A 25,697-nucleotide genomic window follows, 5' to 3' on the forward strand; every position below is an offset into this window, starting at 1 on the left:
TCTGTAGAACAATTTGTAACATAGTTACTATATTGCTGGTAATTCTATTTATCATGTCATGTATCTTTTCTGTGACCACATGTATTTAAATTTTGACACAAACGTAGGTTGCATGGTATGGTGCTGTAGTTACATGCTACTGAATGACACACCATAGAGCACAAATGAAACTTACAAATATATATGGTTACTTAGTCAGAAAACATTATGTGTATCATGTGATTGCAACCTCCTTGATTATTTATTGCATGCATCTGTATAATAGGATTAATCTTTTGCACAAAGTTTTATGTTTTGTACAAATCATTATGTCACCTAACAGTGCATACTTTTCTGCCAGTACTTGTTTGACCACACATTCTTGTAGATAATTAATTCTTGTAGTGTGTGATTGGACTGAAAGTTTGCAAGTAATTATAAAAGAACAACAGAGAAAGCAAAATAATAGCAGACATACAACTATACATGACTAAATATTCTGGTTCAATTTAGAAGTAATGTAAAACCATAAATATTTTTGTTTATGAATTGTGAAGCACTTCACTGTATGAACTTTAGCATACACTCACTACACACGTGATGAACGAGTACTTCATGAGAGCATTTCCAAGCTTTGAGTATATATGATTGTACTTATTAGCACTTTACAGTGACCAGCACTGAAGGTCTGACAGCAACATGTGCTGCAGTCTTAGCATTACCTAACCTAACAAGAACTGGAGACTCTAAATGATTAGCTAACAGTAAGGTGAAACAGAAAAGGGCCAAAGAAAGGACTTAATATCTAGCTACCAAATCATTTACACGCACACACAAGGTAAATAATCACTCAATCTTGAACAAACTTCAATAAACATAATATCCGTATTTATTGTGATGCTGTACAGCCGGAAGTTACGTAAAATAAATATTTAACATTATACAGTAGTTGAAAGGCCTTGCAACTTGTCCTTTCCAGTTGGCAATTCTTGAGTCTCTTGACTGGTTGCAGAATGAAAACTATCATCGGATGCTACACTCTCTTTAGAAATGGACATCCTCAGTACTTCATCAGCAATCTCATCCGGTCTGGTGTCACATATTTCTGTGTCAGAAGGAAACAGTTGTATTGAATAGAACACCTCCTTGGCCTTAGTCCAACTGTATGTGTTATCAAATCTTACAACATCTGTGAATGACAATGCATACATTTGGCCAATTCAATCAGCTACTCACATATTCCAGTTTCAGTACAAGTGTACACTCCAGTCTCTGGTGCTACGTGAGAATCTTTTCGCTCAGTTGGAATCTGTATACAAAATTAAGAGTTGGGGGAAATTTGTACAGAAATTATGACACAGATACAGCATAATGTGAGCTGAATCAGGTGTGAGGTGCAGGCCATGACTACAAGTGGTTTGATATTTACACAACTCAATTAACGTGCAGTGCTTTACTATTTATTTGTGTATGCATGGTGTCTTGTTTAATGTTCATCTTCTGAAGAGAAACCATTTTGCCAAGTGTCTATAAATTCAATTGCTATTCATACAACAAGAATTGGTTCAAATAGTTTGTGGTTTATAGTGCCACTACTCACAACATGCTGCTTTATTCACCACACAGTACCAGGGGCAGATCATAAACTCTTAATTGTAGTCAATTTAGTTTCAATACTTTATTGACATTATGTACTCTTCTATGCTTCACCTTGGCTGCCATTTCTCCTGCATGTAGCTTTTCAGTCTGACCAAATGGCTTGTGGTATAGACCAAATCCAATATCATAACCTTTGGTAACTACTTCCCATCTAAAATGGCACATGATTAATATAAATTAAAGCATAAAGCATTTACTTCACACAGTAAATCTAATGAATAACACCTACAAAATCGTTTACCTGAACACCTGTGTGCCAGTTTAATTACAAAAGTATGAAGGAACCATTCAATTTGTAGAACTTCTTTCAACTACTCTGATAGAATGTACACTTGTTGACCAAGTGCTCCTAATGGTCACTTAACTGTTTGGATAATCAAGATTCAAGGTCTTGCTGTGTGTAGTGACTTGTATAAGTATCACACCGTTTACCTTAAAAGTGTTCCAGGAGTATCCACCTCATATTGCACTTGAACAGAAGAGCCCCTATTAACAGTCACAACATCCATGTCTTCCATAGGATTCTCAAGATTATTAGTGAAAAAATATTTGTCAGGAACATCTCCACCCATTTTAATCTATAACAAAACACCATGCATAAAGTGTCACATTTAATATGTACCATACATGTGCAGTTATAATGTTAACCTTTGTGCTATATATGTACAGCTTAAATATGTATACACTTGTGGAACATTGCTAATGAATGAATTATTTACAAGTTGTGAATGCATGGAGAGATGTTAAAAAGTAACAGTTTATACCTTAAATTTTCAAGCAAAAGTATTTTTGTATGACGTGAATGACTGCTCTACTAGAGTATCTCAATCTTTTAGTGCAAGAAATCTTTGTTCAAATTTCATACACCGTATGAAAATTATTTTACAACAAAAACAAAGTAAATTACTGTAAATAATAACCCATCCCAAAACAGCTTATAGCTGTAAAAAAAGTGCGCGTCCAAGTAAAGCAGAGTTAACTGCGACAAAAAGTAATGATATCATAATGCGGCCATGTGCGAGGTGTGCAAGTTGTAAAATTAATATTAGCTAATCAGATAATACTATGTTATTGTTAAAGTGTTAATGAGAACTATGTGATGCTGCTAGTTTTTAAGTGTGTGAGCATCTTCATAAATGCCACATAAATTTAATTCTCAATAAAGCAATGTGCATAGATTCTCTGTTAGTAATAAATAGTTTGAGTTTGGCCACCTTTCCTTTGTTCGTAGCATTGCTGTATACAGGAAAGGCGGCCAAACTCAAACTATTTATTACTAACAGAGAATCTATGCACATTGCTTTATTGAGAATTAAATTTATGTGGCATTTATGAAGATGCTCACACACTTAAAAACTAGCAGCATCACATAGTTCTCATTAACACTTTAACAATAACATTGTATTATCTGATTAGCTAATATTAATTTTACAACTTGCACACCTCGCACATGGCCGCATTATGATATCATTACTTTTTGTCGCAGTTAACTCTGCTTTACTTGGACGCGCACTTTTTTTACAGCTATAAGCTGTTTTTGGATGGGATTTCAATACTTTTTGTTAGAATAAGCAATGAATGCACTGTTGATAACAGTAGGTGAGTTTCCATGGTTTTGACAGAAACCCCAGATTACAGTGACAGAATATTAAAATATAACTGTAATTTTAGTGGCCAGGGCCGCCCACATTGGAGTATTTTGCCCCCTACCACAGCCCGAAAGGGGCCACTTGAATACCTGTTTAAAGAAAGATTGATATACTCTAATAGAGCAGTCAGGGTCTAGACCCTTCCTTGCCCCTGGGCCCCTCTTTAACTCTTTTCCCGGGCCCTCTAATTTCTCTGGACGGCCCTGTTAGTGGCATGTAACTGCAGTCAACTAGTACCCATTTTAACTAGTAAACCCTTAACAACACCTTGCCTTTCATCTTGTACTGCATTGAAACGATCAAGATACTCTATTAGAGCAGTCACAAAACAGCTGTAACACAGCAATCAATATTTAGCATAGTTACAACTTCTGCTTAGCATTGGATTGTATAGTTTAAATTACTAGCTACTTACAGACTTTACAATATAAAAATATGGCACTTGTAGAAATGTGACTGTTCTATTAGAGTCTCTCAATCTACTTCAAGCATTGACTAATTCAAGTGAAGAAGCTACGCCCTTGCCAAAAGATCTTGTGAAATGAAAATGAGAATAGTAAAGAAAAGGCAAGTATGTACAGAGACAATAGAGGGGCGCGTAATTATGTCCTGTTGTAAATAAACGCCTTTAAAATTTATATTACTACTAAATAAACGCACCAGAATAGGCTTGTGTGGCTGTTGTCTCCAAGGTTGTCTCATTACTTGTCTTTTCGTGTTGAAGGGATTTAGTCGCAATTGGTGAGTTTAACTATTTGTGTTGTAAAACTTAATTGTAAAAAGGCGATTAGCACATATCATGATAAACATGTATTTGTCACAGTAGAGTCTCACGAAGTCACGATTATTACCAGACATTGGACCAGAGTAAAAAATTTACTGCTATATTTAGAGGTTGTAGCGTTTGTATATCTTAGTATCTTAATAAATAATCTCCCATGATCACTAATCACTAATAGTACAGTGAAAACTGGTCATTATTCAGGCCGTAGGGACAAAATTTTCTAACCTTGCCTTTTAAAGAGGTAGCTGCATTATGCGGCCTTAAAAAAAGGTAAGAAGCATGCTGTTCTAACTGGCTATAGAGATGGATTTAGTGTATGACAGCGTATGAGACAGTGAGTGCTGGCAGCAAGGGGGCAGCCAATCTGTTAGAGCACCAAAAGCACTGCTTCAGACATAGGCAGTTGACTGTCAGCCCCAAGTGTAAAAAGTTTCACTATTGGTCCTGATGAAGAAAGTGATGAAGTCATTATCCATAGGATATATTTTTCAGAGTATCCATTTCAGTTCTACAATATAGTAGCCAAGCATAAGATGAACATAACACAGCATTCCAGTATAGTTTAGTGGTGACCACAACGCTGCCTGAGTTAAACTGTGGTGAGATTTGAGACAACCAGAAGCCCTGGAATGTCTTCAACACATGAAATACCAAATATCTAATGCCTGGCTTTCATCCACAGTGGACCTGTCTTGGTGGCCACTTGTACAGAAGGGAAACAGCTGCCACACAGTATTGCGAGCGAAACAGCTAGTTGCCACACCCCTTAATTATCACTTTGTAAAATCTTTAGCAAAATTGTGTGTGCGAGCAAGTGCGATGTGGCAGTGCCGTGTAAATGGTTGCTGCCTAGCAGTGACACATCACGAGTATTGAAGTCACAATGCGTTACTGCATCATCCATCTAAATACAATCTCTGAATGTGTCATTTTGTGTAGAGAGCAATCTTCCACAAGAAGTGACCTGCAGGTTTCAGTGTATATTGTTAACCATTAATATGTGTGAACTACATGTACAGTGAAACCTCACTTAGTGGCCACCTCTTTAATAAGACCACCTCATTATATTGGCCACCTCTAGTAGGTCCCAAATATAGCTAAGCATTACTCATTAATAAGGCCACCTTGTTATTCAGGCCAAATTTTTTGGTCCCACAGCCTGCCATATTAATGAGGTTTCATTGTACTTATGTGAATTTTTATTTTTCGTAACTTTTCTTCAGGTTTACTGATGGGCACTATGAAGCATTGTTGACTGGTACGTGTATAATGTGGTGACTTGAAATGCTAAAACAGTACGTAGCATGTCTTGTATGTACATGTAATGTGTTGTAATGTGTCCACACATCCACACATCTTAGAAATAAATATAATTGTATTCTCTATAAATAGTCAGTTCCATTGTGCCACTGGGTCATAAGTTGGTTGAGTATGGATCATCCAGGGCACTTGAGTCACATTTTGTCCTGGCCAAGTGGATCTCATCCACTGACAGAATATACAGGATCAGATCACGTGTATAAATTACGGTGGAACTTGTTTATTGCCACCTTCACTCATTCAGCAGGTAACAGTGTATAAATTCTCAATTGGAATTGGCTTTTCAAGAGTGGTTGTCTTTCTATACTAGTGGCCATTAAGATAGGTTGTACTGATAGAGTGTACATACTAGAGATGCAACAATATCCTCCACTTAGTGTCGTTTGATAGTGATGCAATGGAGACTATGTATTATTGCATTTAAATACTATACTATTATATTGCAACTCTAGCACGTATTTATAACAGGAATGTTTGTTAACTGTTTAGACATACTGGAGCCACACCCACTCATCTGGATTCTACAAATGGAGTCATACCAACTTGTTGTCATCATACTTACTCGTTACTCCCATTGTGTTTGGATGAATATACATGCCGTCATGTGAGACTTGCTACCATGGTGGGCCACTGGAAAACATTTGCATAGCAGTTATATTACAGTCATTATTGTACAATTCTTACATTATTGTTGTGAAAAGTGTTTGGTATTCATGTGTCTCCTCTGTATGTTGTAATTATATGCGTAATTTTGTGTGGGGGTGCTATAAAATGCAATAATGCATGGTGACAATTGTATTAGGCGATTTTGCACACTTCCTTTTAAGCTAGCTACATGTGCTAATTACTCACAGCTTGTGTCAACAACTGGTAACCGCAGTTGTACTCTTGTGTCATTCTTTAAGCCGTGCCCTTAGAGGACAAATTATGTGGGGGCGACTAATTTCAAAACGAATTAAGTATGGTATGCAGCACCATAGATTATATCTATGGACTATAATCTATGGCAGCACACTTCTTGGTGGCTATATGTACTGATTAACTACATAGAGCGCCAGTTCATCAATACCCAGTGACTGCAGTTGTGCTCTGCGTCATTCTTTAAATTCCGAGTAAAATTCTTAGAGAGCAAATGACGTGGGGGCGACTAAATTCAAATTTCAAACTAGCCATTCTCGAAAACAAATGTTTCAATCTGAACGAAACTTTCAGAACAGTTTAAAGACACATTGCCCTACATGCCAAGCGAGTATTGCAGAAAACAACAATCTGGGATTTGTATTTGGCCTCTAGGTCGACTGAGGACGACTGAAACTTCGTTTGGTGCTGAAATCACGACTGTAGGGTAATCATGTATGGTGAAATCGATGATGTGAATCTTGAGGTGATTGAGAGAATACTGAAGCGATAACAGGGCGATGAATGTTCGGAATGCACAAAGGAACGCAAGGCATACACCTGCGGTTACGTCTAACCGCATGCGATAAAAAAAAAAAAAAAAAAATGAAACTTCCCCTTTGATGTCGGCAACCTCGATCACGAAACAATCGGCATGGATTTGCTTCACTGCTTGTGTGGTAGTTACTAGTGACATGATGAGTTCAACTCCAGAGTTTCAGAGGGATAGCGTAAGTGACGGGTGGATTACAGGAAGGCCGAATTTGACAACGTTCGTTCTTGTAAAATCCTCACGTAGTGGTCGCGTCATTTATTTTCTGCGGCGCGCGTTTCTGCTTTACTGGCCCTTGATACATGACTTGAAAAACAGACGGTATAATCCAGGGGACTTCCAGGCAAATCCTTTTGGATTTTACACACTATACTCACTAATCTGAATGCTTGATAATCTAAAAAGCTAAGCATGACTGTTCTATTAGAGTACTTCATTGTTAGTGTGCATTCTATTAGAGTAAATGTGCATTAGGACTATTAGGGCGTATAATTAAATGGCACTCTGTATGTAAATCAACAGGCTTCGATAATCAAAACTGTTGAAAACTTGAGTACAGAGCTGTTCAGATTAATAAGGATCCACTGTACAGTACTAGGAATGGAGACATCAGGATTACCAAATCTGGCATCCATCACGAGAATTTTAAAAACTTTACCTCAGTCAAACAGTGGCTTCTCCCATGACAGCAAAGTTGATCAGTATATCACAGTTGAATAACGGAAATGATCAAAACTAATAAAGCAGTCAGATACTCTAATAGAACAGTCACTTAGTTGTACCCCTCCCACACCTAGGTCCTATGCTCAATGTATACACATAACCACACTATTACATACATATTTGCTACATGTAGGATCTGGTTCCCTTCTAGTACCACCGTAGAACTCTGGTAGGTTATCGGGACTGATGTATTTCTGTAGTTCTTCCTTCCAGTTGGCTACACAGTACAATACAAGCACATACTGAGACACTGCACAAGTTACTAAATTGCAGTACCTCCAGCAACAATCACTTTCTGCCTTGTGCTCTCATCGATGAAGTGTTTTGCAATGTTATAAGCAACTGGAAATATCTTTGGTGCTGTCCACAATAGAAGAACACATACACAAACATAATGACTACCGTTATATCACAACAGTAAGATAGTATGTTTGTGAAAAGGTATATATCCAAAAGTGAGCTGCATGTGACACAGTTGGAATGTTTATCATTTACAAACTATCCTATAGCCAACCTTAGGCTTAAAATACTTGCAGCTCCTGTGTCAATTTAATTTTTGTTCTATTCAGTGAGATACATACAGTACATACAGCTGCATGTACACTTTGCTAAATGATACATCCATTTTACTATGATGTATGCCCTGTAAGCTTTTAATTCAGTTTTACACAGCTAACAGGGATTTAATTTCTATTATTGATCATCAAGTCTTGACATAGTGTTAAAATCTTCCCTGTTAAGTGTTGCTACACATACCTTTAACTACGATTGATCTCTTACACGTTTCAGGATAATTGGAATCAAACATGGCAAGTGTCTGTGTATTAGATGCAATATTCATAACACAGAACAGCGTATATCCTTACATGTTTTCAACTCACCTCATTGACAATATGAATCACTGTACAGAAAAACAACAAAAAACAACAACATTCGCAATGTAAATAGTAGTGGTACTACTCCCATACACCCATAAACTATACTACACACTAGCTGACTATAGCTATACGACCAAAATGTATGTACACATATTAACAACACACGAGTGGTACACGTACAAGCATTTTGCTTGTACGTATATGTTGTGATTAGTTTGTGGTCAACTTACTAGGCCAGTAGAAATGTCGCTGGTAGCTGAGATTTTCCATGTCCAAAACAATTGTCCATGTATTTACTGTCTTTCCTCTCTATATAACCAAAGTGTATTAATTATACAGCCTGAGTTTGTGTGTGTGTGTGTGTGTGTGTGTGTGTGTGTGTGTGTGTGTGTGTGTGTGTGTGTGTGTGTGTGTGTGTGTGTGTGTGTGTGCATGTATGTGTGTGTGTGTATGCGTGTGATATAGGCCTTACATAACAGCTAAGTTGTATTAACATGCTACACAATTCCATGTACAAACACACAAACATTTGTACACACAACGCTCACAGAGTATGCGTCTGCACAAACACACACCCATTAAGTCTCACCCACACACTTATTGTATATGTACCTCTTCAGTGAGTCGTTTACAATGGTTAATCAACCTTTCTGTTCCCTGAATTCGCTCCTTCAAAATGTCCTTCTTCTTTACTGACCGGTATAAACCTATATAATATCATACATTTTATCCACTCAGACTTACACATGGCTGATGTACAATGTTAGTTCTATGTATTTTAGTGTAGGACGTGACTCAAAATTTCAGTGCTTGAGCAATAAAATTTTAAGTGATTCAGAGCATTGCTGTAACACAAATATAAACAGTCCGTTTTGTTTGCTAACAGATTTACCATGCAGTTAATTGAACAGTATACAAAGATAATAATTGATGAATAAACATTGGTGGGAAGTTTCCACCAAATTTTGGTTACATCACACTTTCATCATTGATGGGTAATATACCTTTGAAGTCAAGATTTCCAACAGCACAGTAATATACAGGATCCCGATCCCGATCTTCTCCAAATATTCCACCAGCAGAGTACTTTTTTAATACCTACAAATACTTGTTTACGTCAGTACACGGCATACCACACACATACCTCTGGGGGATCATATTGTAGGATTGAGTCGATTTCCATTTCTTCTCTAAATGCCATACTCTGTTAGAAAAGTAAGCAAGTTAGCTTGGTTAGATGATTTTAAAACCAGGTACCTAGTTTGTATAGTACTATAATTCAGATAATCGTCGAGCAAAATTGTCAAGTAAAACAATATTGTAACCACAGATTTCAACACAAAGAATGCAGTATGTTTCTAGAAAAACTGTACACAACTTTTGTCCGACATGCAGAAACTTTCAGAATTATTTCTCCATCTATTTGTACCACTCTACATTACTACTCTATACCTCACACGTTTTCTATAATAACTTCAAACTAACATATTTGATATGAACGCTGTCATGCATACTGTAAAACCGACCATACGTAAGTGCCCTGATTATCAAGATATGTCACACACTAAGGGATACTTTGAGACCATTACCAAGTGTCCAGGATTACGCAGGTGTCCTCATTTTCAAGTGTCTTGATTAACACTATATGGATAACCTCTAGTTAAAATTTTCAGTAAAATAATAAAGTACAAATCTTTTAAAAATGAAATATGATCCATACATACACATGTATACTTGTATGGTGTTCCTTACTTTTCGTATCATGGTCTCTGCTTTTGTTACGTTGAAATTTCGTGCTATATTAAAATAACATCAATGCTGTCACTTGTCCAGTACACATACACTAACAACAGTTACATAACACCAGACTGTGAGATACTCCTAAGTATAATAGTACAGTTGAATCTCTCTTATCTGGGCAGTCTGGTACATACTACTGTCCGTATTTCGGAAATGTCCGTAACTAAGAATAGCATGTTATTATGCTAAAGTGACTAATTTAAAAACAAATATTGCTATTATTGCTATCAGTTAGTGCTATGCAGTTTAGTGGGCAGAGGGGAAGTCACTACAGAGCATTCATGGTCACTCCCATGGGCTGTAAAAATGCATTATCACCTAGCAACCAAGTGGTAGTTATGAATAGTAGGATAAACAAGCCACCAAACAGGTAAACATCAACCTTTAGGCTCCCTCCTTATGCTTTCAACTAAACCAAACTTCATTATGGTCAATAAACTACAAGCCACATGAATGTCTGGACAATGGAGGTGCCCTGATAATAGAGGTCCAGATAAAAGAGGTTCCGCAGTAAGAGTGAATATAAAATACATGACAAGATATACTCTAATAGAGCACTCATGCTCACCAGGAGTATTCACTTGGAGTGGCCAGGGATGGATTGCTAAAAAGGAAGGGGGGTGTGTAGGAGGGTATTATGGTGGGTTCTGACCTCTTCCCACTCAAATTTCAACGTGTACTGTATTTATGCAACTTGTGCCGCAGAGTAGAATTTTAAAGATAACACTTTTCAAATAGTGCAAATATCAGTGTGTGTGTGCTACTCAGTCTAAAGTCTAGATGTAGATGAAAGCATAAAGTACATATAATACTAAAGCACTATTTACAAAAGTGTGGTGTGACACTATTCAAAGATACATGACAGAAACAGAAACAAAAACGAAGCCCTCAAATAGTGCCACACTTGAAGGTGTGATATAATTCAAGTAAATATGGTATAGCTGTATGTCAGTCAGTTGTGAGCTGTAAATGACATGAATACTCATGCAGTGAGGTTTTTATCATTCTATTTAGCTTTGCCTTACATATCAGTTTTGTTAGTAACGTAAGAGCTTGAATATCCATATCTTGATTACAAAAGTGATTATTCTATTAGAGGATTTTGTATGTTCTACTAGAGTAAGTGTAGGCTCTACAAATCTTCAGAACAACTATTTGGGCTACAGGAGACTGTTGGTATTGTGGTGATAACAGTTTTAATATAATTTTTATGTGAACTTGTTCAGATAATTGAAGCCTATCCATTGTGTACTGATATAGAACATGCACTTACCTTCTCCAATTGCATCATACAGTTATTTTGCTCCAGTTTTCTTGGATAGCTAGCTTCCTTTGAAATAGACTGACTGGCTTGGCTGAAGCCAACGGTGTGGTAGAATGGCTATGCCTACACCTAGCAGTATTGTCTATCAGGACACAGTGGTAGGCAGTGGTTGGTAGCAACCACCACTCAAGCCGTCACTACCACTTACAAATTCACTTCAAACTTGTGCAAACTAAGACCTCACTGTTCTATCCTAAATCTTCTGGCCTGTTTCTTGTAACCACCACTACTCTACACCTGGGCATGTCCCTGACCTATAGTTGTATTTCAAAAAACTATATGCAGGAATCTAAGGGTGTAACTACCCCTGAGAAACTCTGCGTTTTTGTAAATTTGTGGTTCGATATTTCTATTACAAAAAATTTACATGGTATGAACACATCATACCATGCTTCCACGAGACACATTGTACAATGTACAACTTCTCTACCTTTCAGCCATAACAATAAGTACCTATCACTCCTTTCTGGTGTCTTGAGATCAGCAATGGCATCTCGAAACTGCATGTAAAACACAAGCATGTAGGTCTACACAAGAAGTGAAACATTAAAACAGTGTGTGGGTTCCTGAAGCAGTACAATGATTGTGACAGTGTAGTACACTTTCTGGTGTAAAGTGCATTATACTTACCCCAACACAAGAAGTGAACAAGGAAACAGTAAAACAGATAATATGTGTTTCTGAAGCTGGACACACAAAATAGAAACTATGGCTAAATATTTCCACACATATGATTATTTATACAAGTAAGAATACACATAAATAAAAATTTTGAAACCAAAAATCCAGTCACTTGAGCTAACATTCTCAAACATCATTCAGTGGTCAGTGTAGACGGATGACCTTATATGGTGACCTGATTAGACATGCTTCAATTGTTACACTTGACTACATGTTGGTGTATTATGTTCCTGTCAATACTTTTCATGCAGTGAATGGGGTTTATCACCTAAATTCATCTATAGGATAGGTGATATGCAAAATAATGTTTTTGTGTAGAAAGCATAAACATTACTGCACATGGGAAATATTTTGCATCAGAAAAGCCTTGTGCTGGTAGAAACATTTCAAGATACTGCAGACTGTCAAAGATGTTGTATAACGTAACACAGTCTAGCTATATAAACTGGTTTAAAAGTTTACTAATTATCACTGCTTACATATATACAAAATAAGCTAGCTCCTATAGACCCTTTTCAGGTAAGCTACTACCACAGTAACATCCGCCATTTTGGAGTACAAACCGTTCTGAAACCCTGGTAGTGTGGGAGAAAGTGTACGTTTTACCAGGTCAACCTTTGCTGTGGACTGCAGAAGAAGCTCTACTCCCTGGGTATTGTTTTACTCTTATAGAAAGTAACACTACCAGGGTTGCAAAACGGGTTGTACTCCAAGATGGCGGATGTTGCTATGGCAGCAGCTCACCTGAAAAGGGTCTATATGTGATATTGTAAATTGTCCCTGACGGCAGACATTTTACAAACTTCCAGCTTTGTTCAACTTGTTTGAGGGTGCATTGTATACAGTGGTGGATTCAAGGAACCCATATTGTTGTAATATTTCTGGGCCTTAATAACCAGGTAGCCAGGTGAATCACTGTGTGAACTTCGAATTTAGTGTGCCTTTTTAGAGAGGCGGTCTTTCTGTACAGGTGGCCGCTGTAAGACAGGTTCCAATGTATGCCACGCCTACTGGCACATGAACTGACCCCAGATACGTATCACGCCTCAGAAAACAGTTTAAGATACCCCTATATACTGGGTACAACCTAAAGACTTTATAATAGCCTACCAACAACATTCTCACTTTAACAAGAGCAGTTTGTTGTTCAGGTGACAGGTCTTGTTCGAGGACACTCGTGGTCGCCATGACACCACTCCTCTGTCGAGAGTAGCGTTAACACCAATCTTTCTTCATTAGTTCTCCTACAGTCCCGGTGTCAAGAACGAGTGCCTTCAAATTTTTACTCGATTCGTTCAAAGCGCACGATAATTTATTTTTCTGCTTGAAAATTACTTCGGTTTCGCCTCGGGTTTCACTCGGTTTCGCCTCGGGTTTCGATCAGTACTGCTGCTCTCGCTGTTGGTGGTGGTGTTATACGGTGAGCCTGTACAACATAGTTGTGATATTATGAGAAGGAGATTGCTAGAGGAGCATAGCGCATGTTTTGTACAGGGAAGCTATTTCGTGGGGTTATCAATGAAAATTACGTGCCAATCGAACTCTTTCTTATGCTTAATTCAACGGTGCAATCGACCCCAGTGGTTCGATATACACAGCCCATTGGAGGAACCGTCACGTGATGAATAACAACCGTACGAAATCAAGTCAAGCAGCAAGTTGGGAAGAGAAAATCAGTGAAAATCAACTGCATAAGTGTCTAAGTAGCTTTGCAGTTCATCAAATCTTGTCTACGGATTGATGTTTCGCGATTTTACCATTTGAAGAATGCAATTACTGCAAATTCTTTTCAATATCGCTTAATTAGTGTCGTACCTCCTCTGATTGTTTCATGCAGTCCTCATTGAGCTGTCACACACACCCTCGCACACACCTCAATTTACACCTTAGTCAGAAGCTGAAGAGAAGTGTAGGGGCATGTTGTGACACTTTCCCATTGTCACCTAGACCTCAATTGGTGGAATATGCTAGTCTCCAAATTATCGGCACCTGTAAATTTTTATTTATTCATTACTGAAGGCTTTACAGTACACTTGAAGTGCTGAAGGTGTGTAAGACACCTGGTCCTACACAGCCTGTTTAAAGATGTTATAATTTACAGACTACGGAGTCAGAAGCCAACACTGTGGGTTGTTGTATACCCTCTAGAACATTTCATACAATCATTTTCATTCAGTAATCACAACGAGCAAAAAAAATCGTTTTGAGATTTAGCTTTACAGAGATGAGTAAAGATTTATACTACAAAACCTTTTTCAACTATCACTTAGTATGCACGAATAAGTGGAAATTTAAGGAAATTAGAATACGCTTCAATGGCCTTGTATACAAACAACTTCTGGATACAGTACCACACAGTACATGATGTCACGTTAATGATAGTTTTTGTGAGAACTGTAGAAATCAATTAGCTATATGTGTAGGGTGTGTATTACCATGCAGGTAAATGGCTGGGTGAGATGTCTGTGGAGGTTTGTAAGCACAGCACCTTAGCAAGATAGAAGACATAATATTTATAGTGATTGATGAACAAATGAAATGTAACTGTAAGCTAGCTGATAGCTTAAGTGTAATGCAATAGCTAACAGTTTGTTCAAGGGGATACACGATATTATGTTCATGCATAGGCCTGGGATGCTACCTTAGTACATGAGGTTCACTTTGAAAGTGATGCCATGTGGCCAACTGCAGCATTCACTCAAAAATCAGGAGTCATCCATCATGAGTTCAAGTCCTTTCTATAATTCCATTCCGTAGTACACGTATCAGTTGGTGACACTGACAAATTGTATAGTTTACTGGTAATCAATTACATCTGTTTTGCAGTCATGAGACAAAGAACCAAGCCAGAGAAAACTGCCGACAAATCTGCTGGTAAGATAAGAAGCCACTTTATTTATGCACACATGCACACATGCAATATGTGTAGCCTTCAACATCAAATATCACCATTTACACTATTGTTGAAGGTAATATTAATGAGTGTGTGCATGCATGCTTGACAATTATTGCCTTGTTGTGTTGACTTCTTGAGCTGAATGATGGGATGGGTAGAATTACAAATGCATTTCAGCAAAATGTTTTTATTTCTTACTACTGGCTGGATGTGCACATGTGTAATGTATCATTTTAGATTCAAAACAGCAACAACATGGTCAGCAATCTGCTGGTGGTTCATGGTGTTATGCCATGATATTTGTGGTGCTGCTTGTGATGGGAATTGTTGTATACTTTCTATCCTCCCTTAATAGTCCAGGGTATGTTTTGTGTGATTGTCAATGTAGTTTATAATCCTATTAGTAATTTAATTTCTTGTTATTGCTTCATGCTGTCAAACACACCCTAAGATACATTTTAAAATTATGTTTTGAAATAGTTGAACACTTGTCTATGAGGACTTAATGGTATACACTCAATATAAGCTGGTTCTCAGCAATGCAATACACATCACATGTATAGTGACTGACAAAACATTGTGGCTACATATACACATGTGTTACTGTACACTAGTGGCCTGATAAGAGTCACTTGCACACATTTGCATTCTGAACAGTGTTCGTTAGTGTTCTGCAATACAGTGCATTTTGTGTATCACGTATCACCATCAATAAACTGTTCGATACGATACTTGTCACATCAGTATAATACTCAGTGTAGTTTATCAGCATTCACTGAATAAAGAAATTTGTATACACAGTGAAGTAAGAATCAGTGTCAGCTCTTTAAGGTACAGATAAATTGGATACTCTTACATCTATTAGCTAATACGCCAGTCATAACTAGCCATGACCACTTCATTGTAGTATCGTGATACAAATAGATAAGTGTGTTCTGATATGATTTTCAGTATGGAAAACAGAGTTGCTGTTAAAAAGCACGTCTCTACCTGGATCATCATGCCTCTATTACATCACCCAGACAATTAGCCTACCACAAACATTTTAATGCATGCTCCCACAGAGGCTTGTCTGGATTACTCTGCATTTTGATGAGTTGTCAAGATGGTTAGTATATATAGCAGATTGTTTACTGCTTAGTGGTGCAGTTCTTTATACTGAAAGTGTAACAGAGAAGACCCAGGTAAGAATATTTTAGCCGTAAAAGCAGCACCTATACAGGTGTATTTTGTATGGCTTCTCGTAATGATAGAGAGACTTTCCATTTGAGTATCTAGATCACTGTTACAGTAGTAGAGCAATCACTGACTGTTCTACTAGAAAACTTCGATATATCGATATTTTCTAAGTAAAGTATCGTAATACTTATTTGCTGTATCGATATATTGCCATATCGATATGTATTGCAGATCCCTAGTGTTCATGTACTAAACTGTGCAATTGTTTCACTGTGTACACATAGACCTGATGATGGTCCGCAGTATACTGGAGTATATGCTGTCAACAATGAATTACAGAAGGCTAGAAGAATCTTTGAAGGACAGATAGTTGGACCAGAATCATTTGCAGTAGATAAAGATGGTACACCTTATAATCTAGCAGTTCAAAAGCGATCTTTACCATGTAACCAGGTTACCTGTATACTGGATTGGTTGATGGACGTTTAGTGAAGATTGACCTTCAAAAGGAGACCTATACTTTAGTAACCAGGATGGGTGATCCTCCGTACGACAAGTGTGGTGAGTGATTGTAGAAGCAAACTACTAGATAATAACAATTTGTATGCAGAGCTGTATACACCAACTACCTGAAATCAATATTTGTATTGACCTATATATAGAGTGGTAAAGCAAATAAATACATTAGATAAAATATTTAGCAAGGCTCCATTGCCAAAAATTGCATTTTCGATTATACTGTCACATATACAGATGGCTTAACCTCTACAGTGTTACATTCACCGATCATATGATATAGCATGCTAGAAGGACAAGAGCAAAGCTGGACAAGAGCAAAGCTGCATGGTTTGGTTTCTGATATCATGATAAAAATCTGCTCATTGCTGGAATGCTCACGAAGCTAGATGTGTTTTCCTTGAAGAAAAAAAAGCAGTTTAACCCCATCATACTAATTCATGGGTACAGAGCTGTTTTGAAAATGTCTGGACAACTACAGGGTAGTTGGAAAAGGTGGATACGATTGGACACGGACATTTTCAAAAAGCACTTTTACATTTATATAACAGTTATTTTTCATACCTAACAGCAGTATTCGCTTCCAGACCTGGGTGTCGATCTTGTCATAGCGTTTATCCATTTATAAGCGCACGTACGAAGGACTAGACCAGCACTCCACAGAATGCCAAAGACCATAGAGTGTTGTACACATGCTCTAAGGTCAAATACAGAGTTATATAATTGTAGAGATTAGCTTGTATGCCCCATGCAACTTAGCTTAGCAGGCCAAATCCACTATCTTACACCTTTTAGTATAAGGTGCAGGTGCCTATACCAAGTGTTGAGGGTTTCAAGGACCTAGGTTGGGACATACCAGCTTTGTCTCTATGACACTGAATTAGATTTCTAGAGGATGTGTATAACACTATATGGCCTTTAGAGTGCTAGTCTATCCTTCGCACATGCACTTATAAATGGATAAGTGATATGACAAGATCGACGCCTGAGTCTGGAAGCGAATGCTGCTGTAAAAACAACGTTAGGTATGAACTAAATGTAAAAATTTTAAAAATATCCGCGTCCGTGTCCGACCGTATCCACCTTTTCCAACTACCCACAACTACATGGTAGTTTCATTGTGTAAGCCCAATCATTATTAATCACCCTCAACAACAACCGATTGATTATCCAATTAATCATAATTGATTCACAGCCCTATATTCTTCAGATAAGTAGCTCTCGAACAGTGTGTGCAATTGATGTAAAACAGCACAACCAAATTTCATTTAAATAGCACAAATTTACCTACTCTAATAATTCATTCAACTGCTCTAGTGGAACAGTCATTTGGCAGAATAATAATTGCTACATAAATACTTGTATAATAACACTCTCCAGTACCAACTAGTAGTAAACTTTATAATGGCATGACACTAAGAAATTTATTTTGTATCATATAGGGATGATAAGTATGATTCCTCATTGTGGAAGACCACTAGGAATGGCATGGCTGAAAAATGGAAAATTGCTGGTTGTTGACAGTGACAAAGGTCTTAATCTGGTCAACACTACCACTGGTGAAAAGGAAATACTGTTTGATACAAATACATCTGAAGATATTAACTGTAAAGTGTTCAACAATCCAGTAGTACTATCCAACGGCAGTGTGTTTGTCTCTTGTATGAGTATTGACTTTGGCCTCCATGAAATACTTGATGAATCATTTCCACTTTTTGAGTATTTGTGGAATCCCTCCCCAACTAATGCCTCTGGTATGTTACTACACTATAATCCTACTACTGGTAAAATGGTTGTGGTGGAGGGACATGATCTACTTACAGCAAATGGTGTTGCCATAAGTTCCAATGAAGCATTTATAATAGTTGCTGAAATGGTGGGAAGGAGGATTAGCCAGTGCGTTTAGCTGTAAATCCGCTCTGAGTAATACTAAAGTATACATTAACTGTTTTTGTAAATGAATAAAGCTGAGTGGTACATACATTATGCTTCAAATGATAAAGCAACTTGTACATGTCCTATAGCCATAAGAGATTAAATATGGAGCATGTTGGCCTCAAACACATCTGAAAATTGAAGGGTGCATATAATCTTTGTGGTTTAGGTGAAAAGAATTTATGTAAGAACCTATACAAATTATTATTAAACAGGTGAGAAAATACCAAGTTATAACCTATAGTTGTGTAGCTGTATAGTAATACTCTCTCTTTCTTGAAAATCCTGTAGTTTACTGAAACAAGATAAAATAATTATACCAAATTAGCAAAAAATTCACTCACAATTCTGTATGTGTGAAGTCTATAACACTTGAACACTGTTATGCATGCACAAAGCATTTTCAAATTATACATAAAGGACAGAACTATGTATGTTATAAGGTGACATTTGGTTATAGTTGTGATGTAGCTATGTAGTCCAATAATCTGTTGGTTTATAGGTATCACTTGAAGGGACCAAAGAAAGGAAAGTGGGATGTGTTTCTGTCTAACTTGCCTGGAGTAATAGACAACATCACTCCTTCTAAGAAGTATGGTGGATTTTGGGTTTCAGTTACACGACTGTGGCCAGGTGTCTTGATGGACTTTTCATCATATCAGTCATGGGTGCAATCCATTATGGCAAAGGTTTATTATCTTAATCTATGTATACTGTTGTATAAATGTTACTAGGATAAGTAAAATTGATTTTATAAGCAGATATATACTTTCTCAATTTTACTGAAAGAAGGATAGCTCTACATACATACATACTACTAAAAGTTATTACTGTAGTCTGCTGTAATGAATTTAGGCCGAATTTCAATTGGTACTGTATGACAAATTTGTTGCATATTCAGGTGTCAAGGCAATTTTGGCATCATATTGAAGGCACTTTTTGGGCTTGGTTATACCGAACCAATACTGTCAAGGTTCCATGAAGGTATTGTGAGGCTGGTTTTAGGGTGAAAGTGCACCTGAAACACTTTCATGATCAACAGGTTGCTACAACAATGTAGTATGATAGTACTGTATAGTAGGGACCACTAAGATTTGGGCGTGGCACATGAAAAACATTACCCAAAAACCAGCCTCACTTTTCCCTGATGATGATGAGGCAGTATTGGTTAGGTAGAACTAAGCCCAAACATATGTTAGATTGACCCGAAACGCTGCTATGCAATTTTAAATAATGGAATTTTCTAGTGACTGACTGACTGACTGACTGACTGATGCCTTCGGACAAGCGTAACTCGATAACAGCTAAGGCTACGGGCTTGATTTTTTTACTGTTCAATGTTGCTTCAGACGGACACATGCCTTTTGGCATACCGCAGTACATACAATGCATTCTTCATGGACTTACCAGTGTCCTCCTTTGTGTCCTATTTATCTTTGCTGACAGCAAAAGGTGTCAGTAGTATGTGATGGCTTCCCTTCATAACAGAATTGTCCATATTTTTCATAGTGCCTACTTTGATTACAGAGGTGCTTTTCGAACAGTTCTTGGTTCGTGATGCTGTGTAACTGGTTGAACATAGCTAACAACAAAGCGTAATGGATACTTCACTTTTCAGATGATAATTGATGGCTGGGGTGCACAGCACCATTTCTTTCTTTTGATGTGGTATGCGTGGGTTCACCAGTCATAATAAACTTATTTTATAAAAAAGTTAACAAAAAGTACACAAAAAAAATTTCAATTAAAGTAGGGACAATGCACATCAATAAAAAGTACTGCAACAAGCTGGAGTAGCACACGATATTAAATCACAGTGAAACAATAAGAAATGTTATATCCCTACTGCGCTCAAATCTAGTTGTGTATTTGTGTTTTTAAAAATATTCAGTGAAACATTTTACTGACTGACTGATGCCTTCAGACAAGTGTAACTTGATAACAACCAACTAAGGCTATGGGCTTAATTTTTTCACTGTTCGATTTTTCTCCTGACTGTTGTCTTGAAATATTGCACGCAGTACATTCAGTGCATGCTTCATGGACTTACCTGTGTCTTCCTTTGTGTCCCATTCTGACAGCACAAGGTGTCGATTTGCAGTAGTGCCGTAGGTGGCTCTCCTATGTTTGTAATGGGATCATCAAAGTTTTTCGTTGTGACTGGATTGATTGCAGCAGTCCTTCTTGTATATAGTGTTCTTCATTTGTAACTGTGTAACAGGTTAAACCTAGCTGAAAACAAAGCGTGATCAATCATTTCGTTGTGCAGCCAAGAAAGCCGGCGCGACACACCATGAGTATATTTACAGGAAGGAATAAAATGCGATTTTCACGTATACATAGCTCCATGCTCCCTTCTTGAATTGGAATCATTTTTATACTGCAAACACCCTCCACCTTCAGCACCCCACATACCAAATATGAGCAAGGTTGCTGAACACAATCATGAAATATGAGCCTTCAAAATTTTCTTTCTTCATTTATGGGGCTTGGGGGCTTAGATTATTCTTTTCGTGCACTTTGCAAAAGCCATTATAAAATGCAAATGCGTAGCTCAATTTTCTTGAGCTTTGGTACACTTTAAGAATGCATTGTGGCATAATCACGTACCAACTTTGGTGCAATCATAGAGTTATGGACGATTATTTGTGTTAAAAAGGCTGAGTTGTTGTCACACCTACCCTGGTAAAACCGCTTATGGGAATAACTTTAAAATGTATGAGTATAGACTAACCATCATAGCCCAAACCTTTTGTGGTTTATAAGAAATCGCATTGACAGTTATAGAGTTACAAGGCAAAACCACACAACTGTAAATCACGGGGTCAAAACACTCTAATAAAACAGTCATCGTGGGGTAAAAGGTGCATGAATAAGGTCTAAAAAACTTACCAGCTTTCAAAGCAGGGACCTCCATACTGAACACCCAAATCCTTAACCACTGAGTCGCTGCTACCACGGCTGTTCATTTCACTTAATTTCTACTTTATAAATGAAAATTCTAAAATCTTTTCAATAGTACAAGTTCATAATTTCATAGATCTACCAATGGAAAATCTAGATTGTTCTAAAACATTCTATGTGTGTTCTATTAGAAATCCTTGCGCTCTATTAGAGTATTACAAAAGCAATCAAATTAACTTGGTAATACAGTACTATAACAACTTCTCTAGCATTCCATCAAATTATAGCCGATATTATAGCCATTTTGGCGGGGTAGTACAACTACTATTAAGACATACTCATGCCAATCGTCATCATCATAATCATCATAGTAAGTGCCATGCTAGTAATACTTATGACAACAGGCTGGATTCTTATAAATGTAGCTAAGGGTGACTATACTATGGACTGTACTATTGATCACACACTTGTTACAGGTAGTTGCGTGGTTTTTTACAACTTGATGGCTTTTAATCTAGATTCTTCTATACCATTGAAAGGACTCTTAATGCATTTACACACTGATTTTTCAACTTACTCGCCTAAGTGGTTTGCCTGGTATATTAATGGATTTATATTCACAAAAAGTGATCACATGACTTCCACGGTCTTTATGTTGATTCCTTCCAAACCAACAAAGGCACTCCTAATCTATTCACAAACTGATTTTCAACTAATTCTGTGGAGCAGTATGCCCTGTAAGTGTAATAGAAATTCAATCTTTTTAATGCAAATAATTGGTCATAATTCTGCAAAAGTTCATCAGATTTGCACAAAATTTGCATTTAGAATCCCTTTAAGTATGCCAAATTTCAGTTTGATTGGATTGGATTACAAGTTTGTAGATTTTTGCAAAGTGTGCAAAAAGTAGTAGAATAAAGTGAAGAAAAAACCCAAAACTTTGGTAGTTCGTAACTTTGTATCTCAGGACTGCTAGGGGGATTCCTTCAAATTTAGCATGTGGACTGCCACACCAAATATTTGTTCAATTTGGATAATGAATCACAGAGCTATGAATGTGTGAAATCAGATTTTCTTTCCTCCTGTCAATATACCCACAACGTGGTATGCTGGCTTCTTGGGCCACACAACACACTACTGTGTGTCTTGATTATATATTATTCAGGTGTGACCTACCTTGTTTCACTACTTTTTTTCTTGTCATTACCCTTGACCTTGGTTCCTACTAACTTTCGTGTACAGTGGATCCTCACTAATCCGAACTCCAGTAATCCGAACACTTGCTAATCCGAACAGTACAAATGACTGTTCTATTAAAGTATTTTGCAAACAAGTGTATGTTCTATTAGAGTAATTGAACTAGGTTCTGTATTATAAACAATGGGTTCACTAATCCAAACAAATTCACTAATTTGAACAGACTTTTGTCAACTTGAGAACAGAGCTGTTCGGATTAGTGAGGATCCACTGTAATAACAATAAAATATCATCCTCCTACTGGGACATAATAATTACCTGATTACAGTGGAACGTCTCTTATCCAGGCAGTCTGGTACACACTACTGTCCATATCTCAGAATGTCCGTAACTAAGACATATCTCAGAAATGTCTGTAACTAAGAATTGCATGTGCAAAGTGACTAACTTTTAAATACAAGTAATTGCTATTGGTTAGTGCTATATGCAGTTTTGTGGGCAGGGGGGAAGTCACTATAGAGCATTCATGGTCATGCACTCCCCTGAGCTGTAAAAATGCATTATCACTTAGCAACCAAGTGGTAGTTATTATTAGTAGAATAAACAAGCCACCTAACAGGTAAACAGCAACCTTTAGGCTCCATTCTTGTGCTTTCATGTAAATCAAACTTCATTATATTCAATAAACTTTGCAAGCCATGTGAATAATTTGGGCTGTCCAGACAATGAAGGTCCAGATAAGAGAGGTTCCACTGTATTGTGAAAGTCAGCACAAAATTAAAGGTGGAAATATTAGACTTAAGAGCATGGTTGCAATGAAACATAATATTATAGCCCATTCGAGTATTTTTAAATGCATTAGAAAGAGTGCAGGATTCTTGCTACAATGAGATTAACTGTTTACAGGTTGATTTTTAAAGATATCATTTTACAACAAATGTGGGTTGTTCTGGTCTGTGAAACAACTAATTAAGTAGATGTAGCCTTACCTCAGAATTCAGCTATAACTCATTCTCTAATTTATGATTTTGAGCTACCCGCCCTCTCTTGTGGTGATTCTTTCAGTGTAGTAACTGTCATTGTTTATTGTAGTTACAACTGACTACTACACTACACCATCCTGACATTTCGCACACCATATTACTATTGGTTGATGATGAGGGTAAAGTTGTTAGGAGTTTACATGAGCCAACAGGTAAAGTCTTGGATGAAGTTACTGAAGCATTTGAAATGGATGATGAAATAATTATTGGATCTTATTCCCGTCCATACTTATCCAGAGTGAAATTTTGAACTGGCACATTTTTAAAATGTATTTTTAATAATATATATTTGATAAATCCATCTAAAACAATTCCACTGCTTGTTTACAAGCTATGTGGTTAGAGCTGCCTAAAAGTCTGACAACCAGGCCAATTAAGGGGACGGCTAAGATGCAGTGGGGATTGTAGTGATGACATATACAAGTATTGCTTAATACAGCATAGTATTTCTGTGGTTGCTTTAACCTTTAACTAATTACCTTTATCTGTTTAGGGTCTTATGTTATTCATTATAAAGTTACTGACTATAGTGCATGACCATTGGAACTGTATTTGGTTTTAGTATTTACCCCCTTGACTTGCATTTCAAGATCAGTTATAATACTTGACTGATGCTGGTACAGTTGTATACTTCATTGTTTACAATTAATAGCTCTAAGCCTATAGACTATACTCTTAATGAGGACTTAATGTATCACTTGCAACTTGAAGCTCTATTACAGGTAGTGCATGCAAGTGATTTTTTTCCCCATGCATTACACATGTATGCATTTCATTAGTGAGCCATTCATCAAAGTGGACAAGGAGGAAATAAATATAAATATATGTGGTGAAAAGTAGGGGTGAAACGAATATTAAATTTTAGGTATTTGAATATTCTTCAAATTAACGAACAAATTAACGAATTATTCTTTAAGAATTTTCTGTATAATTAGGTGCTTGAAAGGGACAAAATCACTGATTGCTACTAAAACTTTAAATATTAAAAAAGAAAAGTCCTTTATACATGTATTATTAAGATGAAAAATTATATTTTAAAATGACAGTTTTCAGTTGTCAAAATGTTTTCAAGGTTAAATGTGTACATTATCCGATTAACGAATATTTCTTAACAAATACGAATATTTTTTAACGAACGAATAACGAATACTTGTACTATTCGTTTCAGCCTTAGTGAAAAGTGTTTATCATTATACATCCACCCTGATGAAAGGTTCACTAATAAAATGTATACAATCACTATGTGATGTGCTTCACCTCTAATTTGTTACCAGAGTTATATATCTGTTGGTTACTCGTAAGTTTTTTTTGCCATCTAAAAGACTAATGCTTATGATATATACATGCATATCATCAAAGTTTTGAAATTCAGGGGTGTGCTGAAAAAAATTGCAATTGCTTGATTTCTCAGAATCCACATTTGTGATCCAGTCTTGTCTCATCGTGTATTTTAAAGTATCGAGAAGTGCCAGTTTTAAGTATTTAGCGTGTTGTAACTCGCTATAATGGTTGAAACTATATAATATTATGTGTACCAAATTTTCACATGTTTTACACCAATTCCTTACCTTCCAGAGCATCCACTGTGCAAGTAGCCAACAGCTAAGTTCCCCACCATTTTAATTCTGAGGTTGACTGTATCAGGTGAACTCTAAAAGGGAGGCCTGGAAGGAGGGCAAGAGGCTGTTTTAGAAAATGAAAAGGAAGGCATAGGAATGAATTAGGTCAAGTTGTGGGTCATTCAGGTCTCAGAACTGGCTAAAATGAAAGCACATTTATA

The 25,697-nt window shown here is 37.0% G+C and overlaps 2 protein-coding genes and 1 long non-coding RNA gene across 4 annotated transcripts; 2 read left to right on the forward strand and 1 right to left on the reverse strand.

The window, feature by feature from the left end:
• Window positions 1-813: 813 nt before the first annotated feature.
• LOC136250407 (SEC14-like protein 2) lies at window positions 814-13,586 on the reverse strand. 2 transcript variants are annotated; one of them, XM_066042615.1, is made up of 15 exons: window positions 13,373-13,586; window positions 11,997-12,066; window positions 10,195-10,238; window positions 9,587-9,646; window positions 9,447-9,540; window positions 9,055-9,149; window positions 8,673-8,751; window positions 8,446-8,465; window positions 8,321-8,381; window positions 7,841-7,924; window positions 7,681-7,781; window positions 2,071-2,216; window positions 1,690-1,789; window positions 1,216-1,288; window positions 814-1,168 (listed from the first exon to the last, which is right to left on the reverse strand). In XM_066042615.1, the coding sequence occupies exons 1-15, from the start codon at window positions 13,433-13,435 to the stop codon at window positions 918-920; spliced, it is 1,341 nt and encodes a 446-aa protein (XP_065898687.1). In that variant the 5' UTR covers window positions 13,436-13,586; the 3' UTR covers window positions 814-917. The 2 variants fall into 2 exon arrangements, with proteins under 2 accessions (XP_065898687.1, XP_065898686.1); XM_066042614.1 differs by having other exon boundaries at window positions 13,358-13,586.
• On the forward strand, window positions 3,850-6,318 carry LOC136250409 (uncharacterized). Its single transcript, XR_010698526.1, has 3 exons — window positions 3,850-4,028; window positions 5,295-5,366; window positions 5,881-6,318. It is a non-coding gene; the product is annotated as an uncharacterized lncRNA (long non-coding RNA).
• LOC136250408 (adipocyte plasma membrane-associated protein-like) lies at window positions 13,580-24,261 on the forward strand. The gene is made up of 8 exons (XM_066042616.1): window positions 13,580-13,667; window positions 15,074-15,121; window positions 15,381-15,504; window positions 16,607-16,725; window positions 16,776-16,883; window positions 18,281-18,734; window positions 19,276-19,462; window positions 23,967-24,261. Exons 2-8 carry the CDS (start codon window positions 15,076-15,078, stop codon window positions 24,165-24,167), a joined length of 1,239 nt encoding a protein of 412 aa, XP_065898688.1. The 5' UTR covers window positions 13,580-13,667; window positions 15,074-15,075; the 3' UTR covers window positions 24,168-24,261.
• The last annotated feature ends 1,436 nt before the right edge of the window (window positions 24,262-25,697 follow it).

This window comes from Dysidea avara, chromosome 3 (genome assembly GCF_963678975.1).
Source record: "Dysidea avara chromosome 3, odDysAvar1.4, whole genome shotgun sequence".
Lineage (NCBI taxonomy): Eukaryota > Metazoa > Porifera > Demospongiae > Dictyoceratida > Dysideidae > Dysidea > Dysidea avara.